This window comes from Drosophila obscura, unplaced genomic scaffold (assembly GCF_018151105.1).
Source record: "Drosophila obscura isolate BZ-5 IFL unplaced genomic scaffold, ASM1815110v1 contig_187, whole genome shotgun sequence".
NCBI classification, from domain to species: Eukaryota; Metazoa; Arthropoda; class Insecta; order Diptera; family Drosophilidae; genus Drosophila; species Drosophila obscura.
The window spans coordinates 1,210,900-1,228,784 of record NW_024542775.1 but is presented as its reverse complement, the minus strand read 5'-3'; the positions used below and the strand labels follow the sequence as shown (position 1 = coordinate 1,228,784).

Below are 17,885 nucleotides of genomic sequence, written 5' to 3'. Positions count from 1 at the left end.
CTCGTATTCGTAACGTTGAACGAAAATTTAAATAGAATTAGATCCTGATGCAATTTCTTGGTAATTTTATAGTCTTTGATAATATCTACGTACACAAATAAATACATACTTATTATGAAATAAATAATTTGATTGGTTGATCTGAGACAGGAAGCTGAATTGGTTTGTAGTATGATTATTAAATATTTTTAATATATGCATTAACAATTGGTATGCACCACTTACTGTTATTTCTTGATACATTTTGTCATAAATTTAAATAAAAATTTTCCACTGAAAATATTATTGCTCCACCCAATCGTTATTGGCGCTATTTAAACGTACCTCTCCACAGTTATTTCCTAAATCACAATCATCGACAAATTCAACGTGAGTGAATGGGAAGTGGCCCTTGCGTCCATTTAGTTCCCCCTCCCATTGGCCATTTATATTAGTTTTAGTAACTTTGATAATGTCACCTATTTCCAATTTCAATGCAGTCTTGTCGTATGCATTGGGCACCCTCGATTGTTTTACCCGAGCGAACGCTGGCAGTTTGCGCTAGTTGAAAAAACGGTTAGACACAAAAGATCTACGTTGGGTTTAATCATTGAACTTACGTTTAGGTCGGTCCGTTTTAACGTGTTACCAAACAGATTGCAAGAGACTGTTGGCGGGTCAGATGAATTATTCAATCGTCCAATAGTAGAGCTCGGGTGTCCAAGAACTTGGCTATCGAATCCGTCCTCATCTGTTGCGTCCTCATACTGGCAAAAAATAAAAATGCTGAAGCTAAAACGTTTCGTATTTTTTATACGTAAATATGTACCCTTTGTACATAAGGAACCGGTATTTGTCCAACTTGTCCCGTTGAATTGCGTGCCGTCCACCACTGATCTTCATCCTTTCGGATTACAGTAAGAACTTCTCCTCTCTGGAAGGGCAAGTCGTCTTGATCCTTTGGGAAACGATGATAAGATAAAAACTACGGAAAGCTGACAAAATTTTTAAATGCTCACGCTGCCAACAAAATCAAATTTTCCAACTACTTTTTCCACTTTTTTTTGAGCGGGCCGCCTTAGTGGTGTCGTGTCCAAATAGTGCAGCTTGTAAAATGTCAAGAGTTTTGGCAGATTATCAAACGACTGATCGCCAATGCGATATACTATTTGATCCTGTTGTTGAACTTTGTTGATTATATAGTTGCTAACTTTAGTGTCTTCTCTAAATTAATATAAGTAATAATTAAGTTTCATGATATGATGCTCTTTTCTGTATATCTTTTATTAATTTACCTTACACAGAGCACGTAATCTCCTGCTATCGAGTTGCTGTCACGGACTAAAAACACTCCCCGTTCACGCTCATTCATTAATACTTCGGTAGCGTCTTGTCGGGACATTGGACCAAAGTACCAGCTGTAAAATCGAGACCAATGTAATTGTAATCGGATGTCTAAGATATACATACATCCATATGTTAAACAATTTTAAATTTAAATTAATATCTACAAAGATGCAGTTCACTTTGAAGTTCGCTGCTTACCTGCTCTTATCTGACACATCAAATGTATCCATTTTTGATTTTAAAATGGCTTATATCAAGTTAAGTCGACATCAAAAGAGACACATGAATTTGGATAACAGCTTCGAAATGCACATGTAAAATATGACTTAATTAAAGGTCCTTTGTAGTTTTTATGGTGCGAATGCGAATGTTTTATGATTGTAACATCATGTAACATTAGTTTATAAATTAAGACGAAGAATTGTTTGTTTTTTATTTGTGTGTGTATATACGCATATCATATTCTAGTGTTGTGTATTTTTAATTTTTCGGCCAAAATAGTGTTGGTTGAAACTTCGTTCTCTTTGGTTCATCATTGGAAATAGTTCATCTCTCTTTTGATATTTAGTTTGGGTATTACTAGCTAGCTAGGACCCTCAGCATTGAAAATAAAATCCGAGAAATGAATACATGCTCTATGAGATTGTCAAAAAAGGTCAAATTTCAACAAGACTGAATGGCCCCACAGCACAGAGATGAAATTCTCACGGAGCCCTCTGACGGTCAACACAAAAACAACAAACATGAACTGGATCGATACAAAGTTCACTGAAATGAATATTATATTCAGTAAGGGTGTTTCGTTCCATATTAAGCCTAGTACTCAGATCCGAAAAAACACCTCGCGAACAGAATCAGGGTTGATATTCGAATAAAACCGATACGACATTTTTTCGGGCAAAAACTGTTTTCTAGGCTCTGTAGGGAAGGCAGTGCTCAGATCAAAAAAAATGGTCGGCATATACTAGAAGTATCCGAATGTATTTGCAGATATTGCTGGTATGTTTCAACCCCCTTTGAAAGTTATATCATTTTGATATATTTTGCCAGCAAACACGAAGCACACATTGAAATACGAGAACAAAAAACCAAATGAAATATTTTAATAATGAAGAAAAATAGAATCTAATTAATGCAGCATTATATAAAGGACAATTATATGGATATTGTAATATATTATATTTATTAATTTTCATAAATATAAAACAAATATAGTTTTCAAAACATTTTTTTTTCACGGTGGTCGGCACGGTAGGCACGGTAGGCTGATGCTGATAGTTAGACACATTCCCATGCCAATAAAATATTGGGGAGCCCAGGATATGCCTGGGGAAGAGCGACACCAGCCGAAGAAGTGCATATTATTAACTTTAAACAAAACAAAGCAGCTGTCTAAGCAGTGTAACCGTACGGAATGCAGTGCGCACTCTTTTCACACCACTGTCCGTTAGAAGAATATATGACATTTGTTTGCTAGCAAACAGTTTTTGGATTTGAGTACTAGGCTTTATATTCAAAAAATGCTATTCATTTTTTGTTGTATTTATCTGTGACTCCGGTTTTTACCTTCGCAAAAATGACTTAGTAATGTATTAACGCTTAGCAGACACCATTAACGGAGCAACTTGGGGCGTTGAACAGGAAATCTATATATTTAAAAAAGTTGTGTTCGTGCCTCCAACATCTATGAAAATTACTGAACCGTTTGAGTCCAAATTTAAACACACTATAAAGTCAGCTTGATGTTATGTCAATATAAGGACGAAGCTCGGAAAATCGCGATTTAAGTATTCTTGTATAAAGCCTAGTATACGTACGCGCTAAATTTTCCGTCAATCGAATCAGGTATGATATTTGTATGGAAACGATAAAAATGCATGCCTGCTTTTCGGTCGACCGAAAATTTCGCAGCAGAAATTTCGCATACTGGTACTTAGATCGGAAAAAACATGCGAAAAACAGCGAGACGGATAGAAAGTGCCATAATGAATCAAATTAAGGCAGTTGAATGAATGTTGACTGAATGGATGTTATAATTTATTAACTTTATAATATGACAGCAGACCCGGCGACCGTTGTCTCGCCCTATTTTAACGCCTTCAGATAAACTCCAGAATGATAATAATAATAATGCGACTCTAATTTTATACCCGCACTCAGTCAGTATAAAAATTTGTGAACTTTTAATATATGTACAATTAAAAAAAAAAATTTACATTTTTAATTTTTTTTGCTAGATCTGTTAGAGAAGGATCTTATGAAAGAAGAAGTATTTTTGTATAAAGTAGGCCTTTCCAGGGCTGTCAACGTATGTTTGATTTTTGTATGGAAAGTGTTACATAAATCAAAAAATAAATTCAGTCGGCTTAGAATGAAATAGTGCAGATGAAATAATCTGTTTAGAATGATTTGGCTAAAAGTGCTGAAGAAATCGGAAAATTGCGCGGAAAATGTAGAATAAATGTTTGATCTGTTTTGAAAATTGTTTTGTGTGAGTATTATCATCAGTAATATATGTATACATATTAATGGAAAATAGCAACAGCACACAGTCCAGAAGTCGTTTCAGCTTATATTCTTTTAGAAATAATAGAAATGGAAAAGGAAGAGTATGTTAACAGCCATTAAAAAATAATAAATGGCAGGCTAACCTTGTCTGCTGAAGTGAGGAATATTTTGATTGATTTTTGGCAGAGGGACTTCGCCTCGTCAAATTCATTAATTTGTGACTCATTAATTTATTGGCATCAACATTATTAACTTGTGCAAAAAAATATGTTGCTGTTGAACGACAGCTAGGTAGAGCTGGAAAAAACATCGATGTAACATCGATAGTATCGATGTTGCTCAAAAATGTTCAGCATCGATGTTTTTTCTGCAAACATCGATTATCGTCACTTACAACCGAAAGACAGAATTCGTTATAAGGTAAGGGAATATTTTATGCGAATTTGCTTAAAAAAATTAATCTATTCTACTTACTTAAATAGAGTATAATATAATAAATACAGTTAATTTTGTACAATGTGCACACATATGTAATATGTATGCGAATAAATTTGTATACATGCATATACATACATATATGTATGTATTCTCACTTTTTCGCATACTTTTTTACATACATATGTATGTATATAAATGTGTAAAAAATTATCAAATTAACTATTTTAAACTAATTCCTTTAAAACAGTAACAGGAACTGTATTGGATGACGTTGGAAATAACGAAGAGACATCATATCTAGTCCCAAGCGACCCAAAAAGGACCTCGCTAAAACCTAAAATCAACAAAAACAGCTTCCTATCAGATCTCAATTAAAAATTTAAGCCGCAAACAAATTTTTGTATTTTTTATGTCGATAATCGATTATAATCGATGTCTTCGTCCTAAAACATCGAAAACATCGATGGTGGCAAACATCGATGTTTTTCCATCTCTACAGCTAGGACAATTGCCCATTTATTATCAATTCTTGCTTAATATACAACAACATAGTGATAGTTGCGCTGATAGGCAGAAAAATGCAAAAATGTGCAGTTAAGCGCGAAAGCAATCGAATATATCGAATAGACGCACATGAATCAGAGACTGACGCAACCTTTTGCCACCACTAGGGCCCTATGCTTAACCTATGAAAAAAAACTGCGTTTTCGCTAAGACGCAAAGAAGCAAAGACGCAAAGTCCCAATGTAATCAGCCTATTACAACAACAAAAACTTTTAGATCAAAAATTAAATTTTGGCGCTAAAAATTAATGGTTGTGCAAAAAGATGAAAATAAACATAAAATCATTTAATAAAATATTTGAAACTGATTTTATTATTATTATACGACATTTTTGTGACCCCTGATGCCATTAGCTTCGATGGTTTTCAGAATTTTAAGGAGAACTCCCATAAACTCGACAAAGAAAAGAAAGAATTAATATGAGAATCAATTCTCTTTCGTCCATTTTGTTTGTTTTTCTCTCCATTACATCAAGCCCCCAAATCGAAATTCAAGACGCACGTCTGCCAATGTAAACGCATTTTCTGCTTCATTGCGTCAATGGCGATATCGATAAATGCACATATTTTCCCTGAGTACCCATTATTTTCTATCTGATGTCTATCACCACAACGAATAAATATTTATCGATATTAACTATTGTTGAACGATTAGATATCCGCCATTTTGTGGACATTCTTGTGGAAAAGTGAAAAATCGAGACGTCACAACACAATATACATAATCTTTATTGTTTCTATGCGTCAATTGAAAAAACATTCTGATAATATCGGAGTTTCCCGACTGTGGATTTTGTTATTGACATACGGTTTATTTCGGAGTCCTATACGCCCTGTTTTACTTGCACAATTAAGTACACATATGTATGTATCTTTAATGCACATATGCATGTATATATACATATTAATACATGCATATATTTAGTTCAATGTGCATGTGTTAAAGCCAATAACTTGTTTGATGGATGCACACTCCACTCTGCCTTAGATAATGGACATTTGATCGGCATCTTTAATATCGTTCTCCTTGGAACCAATCAAAAAAATGAAACGGTAAAGAATTTTGTGCAATTGTAATATTTTATATACAAAATTACATACATACAAATGTATGTACGTACTTACAAATTTATGTACATACATACATTATTACATATGTATACAGTGAGAATGGCTTAAAGTAGCTAGTAAATACTATTAGCTTTGAGATATTTGTATACATATGTACATATATTTACGAAATCATCATGTCGACATTACATTGCAAAAGAAGAATTTTGAAGTGCCAAAAATTATATGTGGACACTGAACCTTTTTTTATTTTTGTCCACCATAATAATCAAATTTTAATCTTATCCGTCTTACTTATGTAAATATCGATGAAAGTGATATTCCTAAGAGTATAAATATATCTTGCGAAATATAGCATATCTCTCAAATATGTACATACACATATCCTTTTAAACCGTTTGTAGTGATAGTGGTGTACACAGTGCAGTGGGAGTTCCGACAGCTATAATATGTGTTTTATTTTACATAGTTTGCCACAAACTGAACTGAAACGGGCAATCAATGACAATCATTTTTAATAGAAATCGAGAAAAACACGCATTATAACGAAGCTACTGTATCGTTGTATTTGATTACTATTAAACGTCCCTCTTGCTACATATACTATTTCGTTTCAGAAGCTTTAAACAGGGTCCTAGATTTTAGATTATTTCTATGTCATTTTGTATTTTCCTTTTCTATTATCTGCACGTCTGGTGCCCCCATCTAAATGCCGTACCCCCGACTATATAAAATATTCTATTGTGCATCTACTGCTACTCCTACACCAAATCCATGTTTCATCACCCATATTAGTGGAACATTGTGTGTAATTTTTTAATATCATAAATGTGTTAATGCAGATCAAGGAAGAAGGTGGCGGGTAGATCGATTTAGGTTAAATATCGGGATTGTTCTCCACTTATTGGCTAATTGATGCTCAGGGGCTATGTCAATTTATTTTTCGCCTTTTATTGTACTACGAGTTCCATTGTGCATTCGGATCGTGGACCGAGGGCCGAAATAGGCAAGTGAAAAGGCTTTACTTCTACTAGTTCTAATAAGGCACCCAATCCGAACCATGTTTGGTATTATTGCGCGTTTTACGAATGCAGTATCACAGGAGCTAGATCAGGGATTGAGCAATGCAACCGTTTACAGATCCAGAACCTGTAACTAATGCCTTTTCTTCGAGCAAACAATTTATTTTTCTCATAACAGACCTGCAGATGGACGGGCAAACTTGGACATGTTAATGCTAATCATACCATTTGTAATTTGTCCCTTAAAGGGAAGCATCTTGAAACGAATAACGTACATACATAACACAAGGGAACAAGGGCTTTGTTGATTAAGGACTGAATGTTGTTTTTAAGGTAATCGGGGACGCTGAATGCAACTCTGTACTTGGTTTTTTCCTATCAGATCGAGCTTTCGCGGTATACCGTTATATCAAAAATTAAGGCACTTCCCTTACATATAGTGGACTAACTTGAAAACGGTTAAACGTATTCAGCTACAAAAAAAAATCCAAAACTCGCCAACAATATTGTATTTCAGCCGTGCCTACATTAGTTTTTAATTTGCCCAACAGATTCAGTGATATTAACGAAAACAAAAAATATTTTCTTGTTTAATAATTAATAAAAAAAAAGCCATAAAAATTACAGTTTTGGTCCAAAAAATTTAGTTAAACATATATTAAACGAGATAAAATTTATTTCATTCCAATCGGTAGTCCAAAAAGAAAGTTATAAGTATTATAATGTACTAATCAAAAAATTTTCTTTTATAAGCTTTTCTTAAATTATAATTATTTTGAATGATTTGAATGCTCCAGCAATAGTCCGCCATCATATGGGTATCCCAGTGACCCTGGTACCGCTCCTCAATAGTACGTATATCTTGATGAAAACGTTCACCTCATAATCAAGTAGTATTTCTATTATGTGTACAGCATTTTTTACGAGTATGTTTAAAATTGTTTCTCTCGAAATCGCAGGAGCAAATACAATATTACCATCCACCAGATTTCTCAATTGTGCTTGCGATCGGATCATTATTAAACATATTCAGAGTGAAGAAAATAACTTTCCCAGCTGAGCTTTCTTTCTCTCGCAGTTTGGCTTATCGATTTCTCGTAAAATCACCTTGGATCTGTTTGGTTTGATAGAAAAATTAGTGCATATGTATATATAGGAGATCGGGCTGATAAATAGTCGGCCTATCTAAGAAATTTTTATTCATTTTTCTTTTTCATTTGCTAACATTATCTTATTTTAGCTCTATATACTTTCTCTAGCATTTCTTCAATTTTCTGTATCCCTTCCAAAAATAGGATTTGTCCGATGTCCTCAAAAAGTTTTCATTTTTGTGAAAGACTTCATCATTGAACCCAATTCTTTTCCGCCGAGCCATTTCTTCAGGTTTGGAAACAATAAATAGTCAATAGGGACTTAATTCAAAGAATAGAGTGGAAACTTTGCAAATGAACACCCATGTTAGTTTTCTGCATATTTATGTGTAATAAATTGGACAGTACACAACACTTAAATCTTAGGACTACACATAAAAAAGCTATATACATTATATAATACATACCTTGATCTTTATTTTCCATATAGTCGTAGATTTATTTGCACAAATTTAGCCGAGTCTCAAAACAAAATGTAATAGTTTGGAGCCTGTTTATGGAGGTGGGGGAAGCAACTGAAAATTAATCTCTTTATTCTGGTAAATAATGATCCGATTTGATTCAGATTCGGCAATTTGGTAGATACGGTATCTTTAAAGTTGTGGCTGCCACAGATTTTCGTTCTTTGTGGGTTCGGAAGGGTGCGGGGCGAAATTTTGAAGTACACTTGCACCAGTGTGATATCACATGAGTCGAAACAAAGTTTGGTTGATCTAGCTCTTATAGTCTCTGAGAACTAGGCGCTCATCAGGACGGACAGACGGACAGGCAGACAGACAGACAGACAGAGGCTCGGCTATTGATGCTGATCAAGAATATGTATACTTTATGGGGTCGAAAACGTTTCCTTCTCTGCGTTACACACATCCGCTTTTACCAGAAATCTAATATACCCCTTAAATATTTTTGAGTTTCGACTCCTGAGTTTTTAAAGTCAAAATTTCATAAAAAAAATACCGCAGAAAAATCATAATTTTTGCATTTGAACGCCTTATATTTCCCAAACGGTAAACTGAAATCATAAAGTTTAGCGCCGCATTTCTTAGCTCTTCAGAATTGCAAAGTTCATTGCAACCAAATGTAACATGCTTAAGTTATGTAAAAAAAGAAGAGCTACCTCTGAAAAAAGATTAAACAAAAAATACCAGACTTCAGAAATTCTTCAAAAAGTTCATCCATAGAAAAAAACAATGATTCTTAAAAAAAAAATGTAAAGCTCAAAATCTGTCAAAAAATGTTGGCTTGTTGCGAAGCGGAAAAAAAGTTCAGTTTTGTCGAGTAGTGCTATCAGCCCGGCCACGTATGCAGTATGTATTTATACATGGCATGTATATAGAAACTTACTACCGAATATCTTAAGGCCCAGGCACAAGGTCTACAACGCTGGTATTATTACGAAAAAACTTTCAAAAATGCATACATATGTATGTACAGCTGTGAACATTGAAATAGTACTTAGTGTTTTTTTAGAAAATCGAAAAAAAAAACAACGAAACTTAATTTGGAACTTTTGTTTTAAAGTTCTTTATGTTTCTTGAGGTTGAGGTTGTCTGCGTTGCTAAGGCAATTATACGAAAAAACTTTTAAAAATGCATACATATGTATGTACAGCTGTGAACATTGAAATAGTACTTAGTGTTTTTTTAGAAAATCGAAAAAAAAAACAACGAAACTTAATTTGGAACTTTTGTTTTAAAGTTCTTTATGTTTCTTGAGGTTTAAAAAATGTTGTTTTCAGTACGGCCTTACACCGGGCTGGCATCCTGACAATTATTATTGAGTTCTATTGAAGTAAATTGTTCGCGGGCGATTTGTCTGCGTTGCTAAGGCAATTATACGAAAAAACTTTCAAAAATGCATACATATGTATGTACAGCTGTGAACATTGAAATAGTACTTAGTGTTTTTTTAGAAAATCGAAAAAAAAACAACGAAACTTAATTTGGAACTTTTGTTTTAAAGTTCTTTATGTTTCTTGAGGTTTAAAAAATGTTGTTTTCAGTTCGGCCTCACACCGGGCTGGCATCTTGACAACGTTCCAATAGGATTCGATTCAATAATCCTTTGACGACTACTTAAAATTTCGCTCTAGTTGACGGATTTGCACTTGATGCATAAGATTTCGATGAGAATAAGATTCAGTGACTAAGCTGGACATGGCAAAACGTCGATCTTTTGCGATAAAAACCAATACCCAGCAAGCTTTTGTGAGTGTTAAAGGTGAGTGTTTACTGTTGAAAGATGCTTTTAAAAACCAATTTTTAACTGGTATAGGATTGTAAAATATTCTCAAGTATATCTGCATACACATTTTTGTTCAATACTCCCACGCCAGCCTATAAGATACTAGCTCATATAAGGTGGGCCCCATAGTGCTCAAGTATGCCCAATGATTTTTATACCCGTACTCAAAAAAGAGTTAAGGGGTATATTAGATTTGTGGTAAAAGTGGATGTGTTTAACGCAGAGAAGAACACGTTTCCGACCCCATAAAGTATATATATTCTTGATCAGCCGATTCGATAGAGCCATGTCTGTCTGTCCGTCTTGTTTGTCGCCTAGATCTCAGAGACTATAAGAGCTAGGGCAACCAAATTTGGTTTCCAGACTCATGTGATATCACACTGCTACAAGTGTATTTCAAAATTTCGCCCCGCCCCTTCCGCCCCCACAAAGGATGAAAATTTTTGGCAGGCACAATTTTGAAGATACGACAAAACTAAAAACGCAGTATCGTAGAGAATGCCCATATCTACCGATTGCCGAAGCTGAATCAGATCGGATCATAATTATAGCCAGAATGAAGAAATTAATTTTCTGTTGGTTCCCCTTCTCCAACGCTGACGCTACTGATTCTCTTTCTAGCGGAGGAGATGTAGAATCTATATGGTACATGTATAATATACATGTTAGATGTATAATATACATTGTAGATGTAGATAAAAAATGTAGCAAAAAAATTTAAAAAAGACATTTTTTTTAAATTCTAAAAAATCATTAGCACCAAAAATGTATATACTGACTGAGTACGGTTATAAGTAGAGTCGCGTCCCCAGAAGCGACTCACACGTTCCTTATCGTTGCTAACTTGAGTCGCGCACTCATGTGCTCTATGACCAGTGCGTAGCTTTCTGGGGCTTCTTGTACTTAAATAATGTGTAATCAGCCGTCTACAATCTGTCACATCACTGGCAGAGCGATATATAATTTGTTTCCTAATTTTTTGAGGATACTGGGTGTGTGTTAGAGGCTATTTCCGCAACGCGTGCACCAAATTCCATGCGTTTTTTTTTTTTGTATTTTCTATAAATAAGTTCTTTAAAAATTAAAAATTAGTCAAAAAACTCTCAAATTTGGGCCAAAAATGTGTGGTTCAACGCCAATTTTATTGGTTCATTTTATGATAGATTGTGTTTTTATAACATTTTTCTGAAAAAATTTCAATTTGTGTAAGTTTATTTGTTGCTTTTGATTTATTTGTTTAATTTCGATGAATTCCTAAACATTAAATTTATTTAGTAAGCAGCGAAGCACGATGGTCAGCTAGTTTCTTATTGTTAAAATACAAAAGTGAGAGTGCATACAACTCAGTTTTAAATTCCATTATACCTCCTCCTGCCTTTAGTTTTTAGTCTAACTCTTGGGTCTCCTCTTCTGGACCGATGAATGATTTCTTTTACGCTCCAAAATTAAAAGTACCGTTTTTTCCAAAAATGCCTTTCATTCAAATATTCAATAAATGAAATAAACTTTCCGACCCCAAAAAGTATATACATTCTTGATCAGCATCAATAGCCGAGTCGATATAGCCATATCTGTCCGTCCGTCCGTCCTTCTTTCTTGTCTGTCGCCTAGATGTAAGATACTATAAGAGCTAGAGAAAATTTTTGCCCCCCCCGTCCACCCCCTCAAAAAACGAAAATCTGAGTCATCCATAATTTTGAAGAAACGACAAAACGGTAAACGCAATATCGTAGATAATGACCATCCCTAACAGATTGCCGAATCTGGTAGAGATTGGATCATTACCACAGCCAGAATAAAGAAATTAATTTTCAATTTCTTCCCCCGCCCCTCGCAGCGCTGTAGACGCTACTCATTCTCTTTCTGCCCTGTGCAGTGCGTTACCTTTCGCGAAAAGGATGTAGAAGCTACATTGTAGATGTCGAATCTAGATCAGTGGTGGGCACGCCGTGGCTCTTTCAGCTCCCGCGGCTCTTTCCACTTTGTTTTTTGGGAGGCGCCAGCAAGTCGTCCCAGACGGTCGTCGCTCGCGTTCAGCGATCCGTGAAACTTTACAAAAATAATGCCACTGAAATTTGGTGTCAAAGAGGGGGCAAAAATTCTTCGAAGCCGTGATCTCGAGATTGAAACAACACATCATGTGTCTTGGGCTACGCACATGGTGACTGTTTTTTTTTTTGTTTGTCTGGCTGCGCAGTGGCTCTTCCTGTTATATCTTGTGCCCACGGCTGATCTAGATTGTAGATGTAGAATCTAGATTGTAGATGAAGAATCTAGATTGTAGATGTAGAATCTAGATTGTATATGTAGAATCTAGATGACAGATTTATTAAAAAAATTTAAAATATACAGCCATATCCGGTAATCGCAATTCGCAAAAAGTTACGATTTGACTCCGCTTTTCGTAAATCTCAAGATTTTTACGATTTGAAACCAGTTGCTAATGAGCTCGCGATTTCAAAAGTGAATTGCACAAAATAAAAACATACATATATGTTCATATAATTGAAAATTTATTTTCGTATATCTCAATATATTTCATAAATTTAATTCTAATGACCCCCAAATTTTACCTCACCAAAAAAAAACCTAAACAAAAACGTCGTCTGTTATTAAATCAGGCACTTTTATACCCGTACTCTGGAAGAGTTAAGGGGTATATTAGATTTGTGGTAAAAGTGATGTGTGTAACGCAGAGAAGGAAACGCTTCCGACCCCATAAAGATTCGATAGAGCCATGTCTGTCTGTCCGTCTTGTTTGTCGCCTGGATCTCAGAGACTGTAAGAGCTAGAGCAACTAAATTTGGTTTCTAGACTCATGTGATATCACACTGCTACAAGTGTATTTCAAATTCGCCTCGCCCCCTTCCGCCCCCCACAAAGGACGAAAATCTGTGGCAGGAACAATTTTAAAGGTACGATTCGTAGAGAATGACTATATCTACCAGATTGTCGAATCTGAATCAGATCGGATCATAATTATAGCCAGAATGAAGAAATTAATTTTCAGTTGCTTTCCCCACCTCCTCCAGCACACTTTCTCGCTCGCACACTCTGCCTCGTTATGTACGCGAGCGCCCGCTGGCGGCGTAGATGTAGAATCTAAATGGTACATGTATAATCTACATGTTAGATGTAGAATATAAAATTCTAAAAAATCATAAGCTCAAAAATTTATATATTGTCTGAGTACGGGTATAAGTAGAGTCGCGTCCCCAGAAGCGACTCACACATTCCTTCTCGTTTGTTTTGTTTTCGAATAATATAATGCGAATGCCAAAACGATGGCATATTTAACTAAAATATTTCCATTTTCAAAACAAACAGATATTTTCCAAGAAAAATAACGCAAAACAATTTGTAAATGAAACACTATCGATAGCAACAAGTTACAAAAACCAGAGCGCACACAGTTTCAATTCAAAATTCAAATTCAAAATTGTAATCACAAAAAATTACGAAAACCGAAGCATAGCTGATAATGTAGGTTTATAGTTTCTAACCGTTCTTATTATCTTAGGCAACAAAAATAATGGTTAATTTTTAATAATTGGTTTATATTTAATTGCGGAGACGTAGATGTTTCTGTTTCTGCTAAAGGATTTACAAATAAAACTATCCTTTAAATAAGTAACATATTTTAATAAAAGATTTTGAAAGTTAGATTTATTTTTATTGCCTCCTTAACTCCTGAATAAATCATTTTCTTTTCCAATATTTTCATTTTATGTCTGCAATACGACCCATTGATTTCCGATGCGTCGAATTAAAATTTAAAGTTTATATATTTGTTTTATTATTTAATTAAACGTTATTAATATGCCTACTCGTATATTATCCATCCATTATCTGAATTGTGAAATATTATTATTTGTATGTATTCTTTCTCGATATTATATTCAGGTGAATACTGTACTGTACTCGAAAGCCAGCTATAGAGTAAGACATCGAGCTCTGGATTTGTGTTTTGGGATTGCAATTAAAACGAATAGATGAACAGAATCCCAATCGGAAGCAAAAGGACAGAGTTATGTCATCAATGAACTATGGGTACCGCATTAAAGTTAAAAAGCGAGTCAACACAGGAAGAGGCAAGTACTCTTGCAGTTAAATTCCAAACATTCTATAATCAGCATTTGCATTATTTTTATTCAGACAGCCAAGCCGTTTTCCCAACGGTTCACAATAATTTAAGGCAAAATCATAAGATGTTGAGTTCCACATGTAGTTTAAGGCGTCCCGGAATCAGGTTCCCATCAGTATTATCAAGCGCTCTGATCCCGCAGACATCCGCAGCTTCAAAGACCTGTGTTAAAATAAATAGCTACCACTATCGGTGTCGTGTGATCAGGAAAAGAATCGAAGGACCTTTGAGCGGCATTCTCTTTGATTTACTGTCTCTAATTATGCTTCAACGCCACCGTTTCCTTATGGTGTTTGTGCTACTGATAACGTCACATATTTGCTTATCGCACTCGCTGCTAGTGGAGGAATCGAAGCTGACGTCCCCTGACGAATCGTCCAAGAACAATAATATTTCTCGGGCAAAGCCAGTTGGACACGAACACGGAAGCAATAGCAACTCGACTGGAATTGGAAGCCACGCAAGTTCTGGTTCCTCTTCAGTTGCGGCCAGTGGTTACTTGGAAAAATTGGAACGTAGTGTGGGCGCCGTTCTGATAAAGGTCGCTTATGGCACATCTACAACGAAACGCAGCATACCTGACAATAGCTATGCTTCAGGCCTAACCACAGTTGCTACACCCCTCCTAACGACCCAAAGGTAAGAAATAATTAGCTATACCTACTTAGTTACTTACTACTATTTCCATGAACAGCAGCTTTTATGGGTATTTATCTTAAGTCTTAAATAACAACAAAAAGATGGAATGCAAATGCAACGGGATTTCTTCTAATGTTTTCTAATTCTTACATTCCAGTCTATACAAAAAAATATTCCATAAACAAAGCTGCACATATGTCTGGCCATCGGCTTTGCCGATTCTTTCATTTCGTTTTGCGCACTCCATCATTCTAACTTATATCATTGAATGCCGAACTCTTCCATTCGATTGCATTCTATTGGATTTGTGCTGTGAGTGGTGGAGTCACAAACGAGAAGGAACGTCAGAACATAAATTTATGAGCTTATGATTTATGTAGAGTTTTAAAATATTTTACATTTTACATTTTTTTTCTACATCTGTTATCTACATCTACAATGTCGATTACACATCTAAAATATAAATTATACACACACAATGTAGATTATACATCTTATCCGCAAAGGTCGCGGACTGCACAGGGCAAGTGTGTGCGAGCGAGAAAGAGAATAAGCAGAATAAGAATAGCGTCAGCAGACCCGGAGAAAATGGGGGAAGCAACTGAAAATTAATTTCTTTATTCTGGCTATAATAACAATTCAATCTGATTCATATTTATTCGTAATTTGTCCGATATTTTCATAGTTTATTTTTGCTTTATTATTATCTTCAATAAGAAATATTCCGTATAAAGCGTTTCTGAATACGATATTACTTTGGGGTGATCTTCATCTTACGTTTGAGGCGCTTGGACATTTTTTCGTACTGTATATACTAAAATTCTTTATAAAACTGCTTAAAGAGTATTTCCGCAACCTAACTTTGGTTCAAACAGCGCGAATGTATTGTTATGTTTATGTTTATGTTTATGTTTTTTGAGCGTCAAGCTAATAATGCAGCCTTCGTCAGACAGACGTCAGTCATTTTCGACCATTGTCAATTTGGTATTATCAATTTTTTATTTTGCTTGTAATTAAATCCCATAAGTAAAAAAGTTAGTTAACAAGAATGTCCCACATTAGCAGTCCGCTACTGCCCAGGAAATGTGTATATGTGTACTTTTCCTACTGATATATATATTTTGGACGTTGATATACAATGACTGCACCGTGGTCCTTGCGAACCTAAGCCGGAGACAGTTAAGCAGCCCTCCCCCGCCCAACAAACCGAAAGACGCGTCCGCATGACGCGTTTAAACGAAAGATACATGTTCTATAATATATCACAGGAAAATTTAAACTAAACATAACTTAAGAGTTAAACACCCATTCAAAATTACAAACAAAATAAAACTAATTACGGGTAAGGTACTATATGATTAATTTAAGAAGAGGTAAGGAATTAGTAGTATATATAATATGGTAAATGGAATAATAACTTAAGCATAAGACCCTAAACGGTTGATGCATGTAATAATTTGATCTACAAAGCGAAAGGAACAAAGGCATATAGAATCGTGAAGTTTATGCGGCACAACAAGTCAGGGCTAAACATTTTTTTTTTTACTTATGCTGGACGGTCCTGTTGTACTTTTTATCGATGCATCCATACATAAGGCAATACTCAAGAGAACCACCGCAGAGGTAGTAAGGAGGCAACACAGGGCTGGAACAAAGACAATATAAGTATAAGATGCGTAACGCTCATACATTTCAATTGCCATATGCAAGACAATTTTTCGGCCAGCGCCGAAATTCGCGCCATCTCGCTCGCCCAAATTTGAGAGCGTACGAATCTAAAAATAGAATCCGCTTGCATGTATGAGTACACACAGAACCAGAAAGTGCGTATGTGTGCGTACTTGTGCTAAGCGGACGATTTTCGAGACGGAAACCTTTTTATGAGTTGAGAAACGAAATTATTTACCGGGTTTGAATACGTTGCATGCTAAATACCCTAATGAAAATTATTCCAATGTGAAGTCATGTATTAAATATATATTACATATGTATTTGTATATATTGGGGTGGTAAGCGTCCTGCAAAATTAACTTACACTTATAAAGTGAAGGGTATATTCGACAGCGCTGTAAAAAATGTATGCATGTGCACACATACAGTCGTCGCGACGACTCGGCTCGGCTTTCGCATCGGCAAAGAACTAACTTCGTGTGCCTTCGTATGCTGTGTGCATACAAGAGAGCGGCTGGCTCTAGATCGCTCTCTCTCTAAAAAATTTCAAGAGAGCCTGGAGCCAGCTCTAGAGCCAGCATTCAAAATTCGTGTGCAGAAATTTCGTATGGCGTTACGCATCTTATACTTATATTGTCTTTGGCTGGAACGATGTGTACCATATTTGCACAACACCATGATGGAAAGTTATTGAGATCTGAATGAAATCGAGAGTGAAATGAAATGTCTTTATACTGGACACAGAGTTTATCATCATCCGCATACATAAGTACTCGAGACTTTTTTAATACTGAAGGCAGGTTATTAACAAAGAGTGGGAAAAGTAAAAGGTCCTAGATCGCTGCCGACTTACTTAGACTCCAGAAGTAACCTTAACAGCTAAAGAGAAGGAATTTTCGAAAAGGACCATCTCAAAAGATTGGGTGGAAACCCTAAAATCCAGTTTTCGTGCTAGAAGAAAGTGGTATACGGAGTCTAATGCTTTACTGAAATCAGAGTTAATAACATCCGTCTAAAAGTTACCTTGGAAGCCTTATATGATGAAAGAGGTAAACTCTAATAAATTTGTGGCTGTTGATCGTCGCCTTATATATCCGTGCTCAGCTGG

At 35.4% G+C, this 17,885-nt stretch overlaps 2 protein-coding genes across 6 annotated transcripts in view; one reads left to right on the top strand and one right to left on the bottom strand.

The window, feature by feature from the left end:
• Positions 1 to 42: 42 nt before the first annotated feature.
• On the bottom strand, positions 43 to 2,031 carry LOC111070810 (adapter molecule Crk). Its single transcript, XM_022361770.2, has 6 exons — positions 1,525 to 2,031; positions 1,275 to 1,397; positions 999 to 1,203; positions 809 to 937; positions 600 to 746; positions 43 to 540 (listed from the first exon to the last, which is right to left on the bottom strand). The coding sequence occupies exons 1-6, from the start codon at positions 1,554 to 1,556 to the stop codon at positions 283 to 285; spliced, it is 894 nt and encodes a 297-aa protein (XP_022217462.1). The 5' UTR covers positions 1,557 to 2,031; the 3' UTR covers positions 43 to 282.
• A 1,602-nt stretch (positions 2,032 to 3,633) lies between these two features.
• Positions 3,634 to 17,885, top strand: part of LOC111070779 — a 22,220-nt gene continuing 7,968 nt past the window's right edge. Inside the window, exons 1-5 of one of the 5 annotated variants that reach the window (XM_022361663.2) lie at positions 5,492 to 5,699; positions 5,761 to 5,888; positions 10,172 to 10,299; positions 14,227 to 14,414; positions 14,479 to 15,106. In XM_022361663.2, coding sequence (XP_022217355.1) covers positions 14,354 to 14,414; positions 14,479 to 15,106 — 689 coding nt within the window. In that variant the 5' untranslated portion in view covers positions 5,492 to 5,699; positions 5,761 to 5,888; positions 10,172 to 10,299; positions 14,227 to 14,353. Of the gene's footprint in view, positions 3,818 to 3,871; positions 4,255 to 4,316; positions 4,358 to 4,519; positions 4,737 to 5,491; positions 5,700 to 5,760; positions 5,889 to 10,171; positions 10,300 to 14,226; positions 14,415 to 14,478; positions 15,107 to 17,885 lie in introns of those variants that run through there. The other 4 variants (XM_022361662.2, XR_002607404.2, XR_002607403.2 and 1 more) reach the window with 4 other exon arrangements.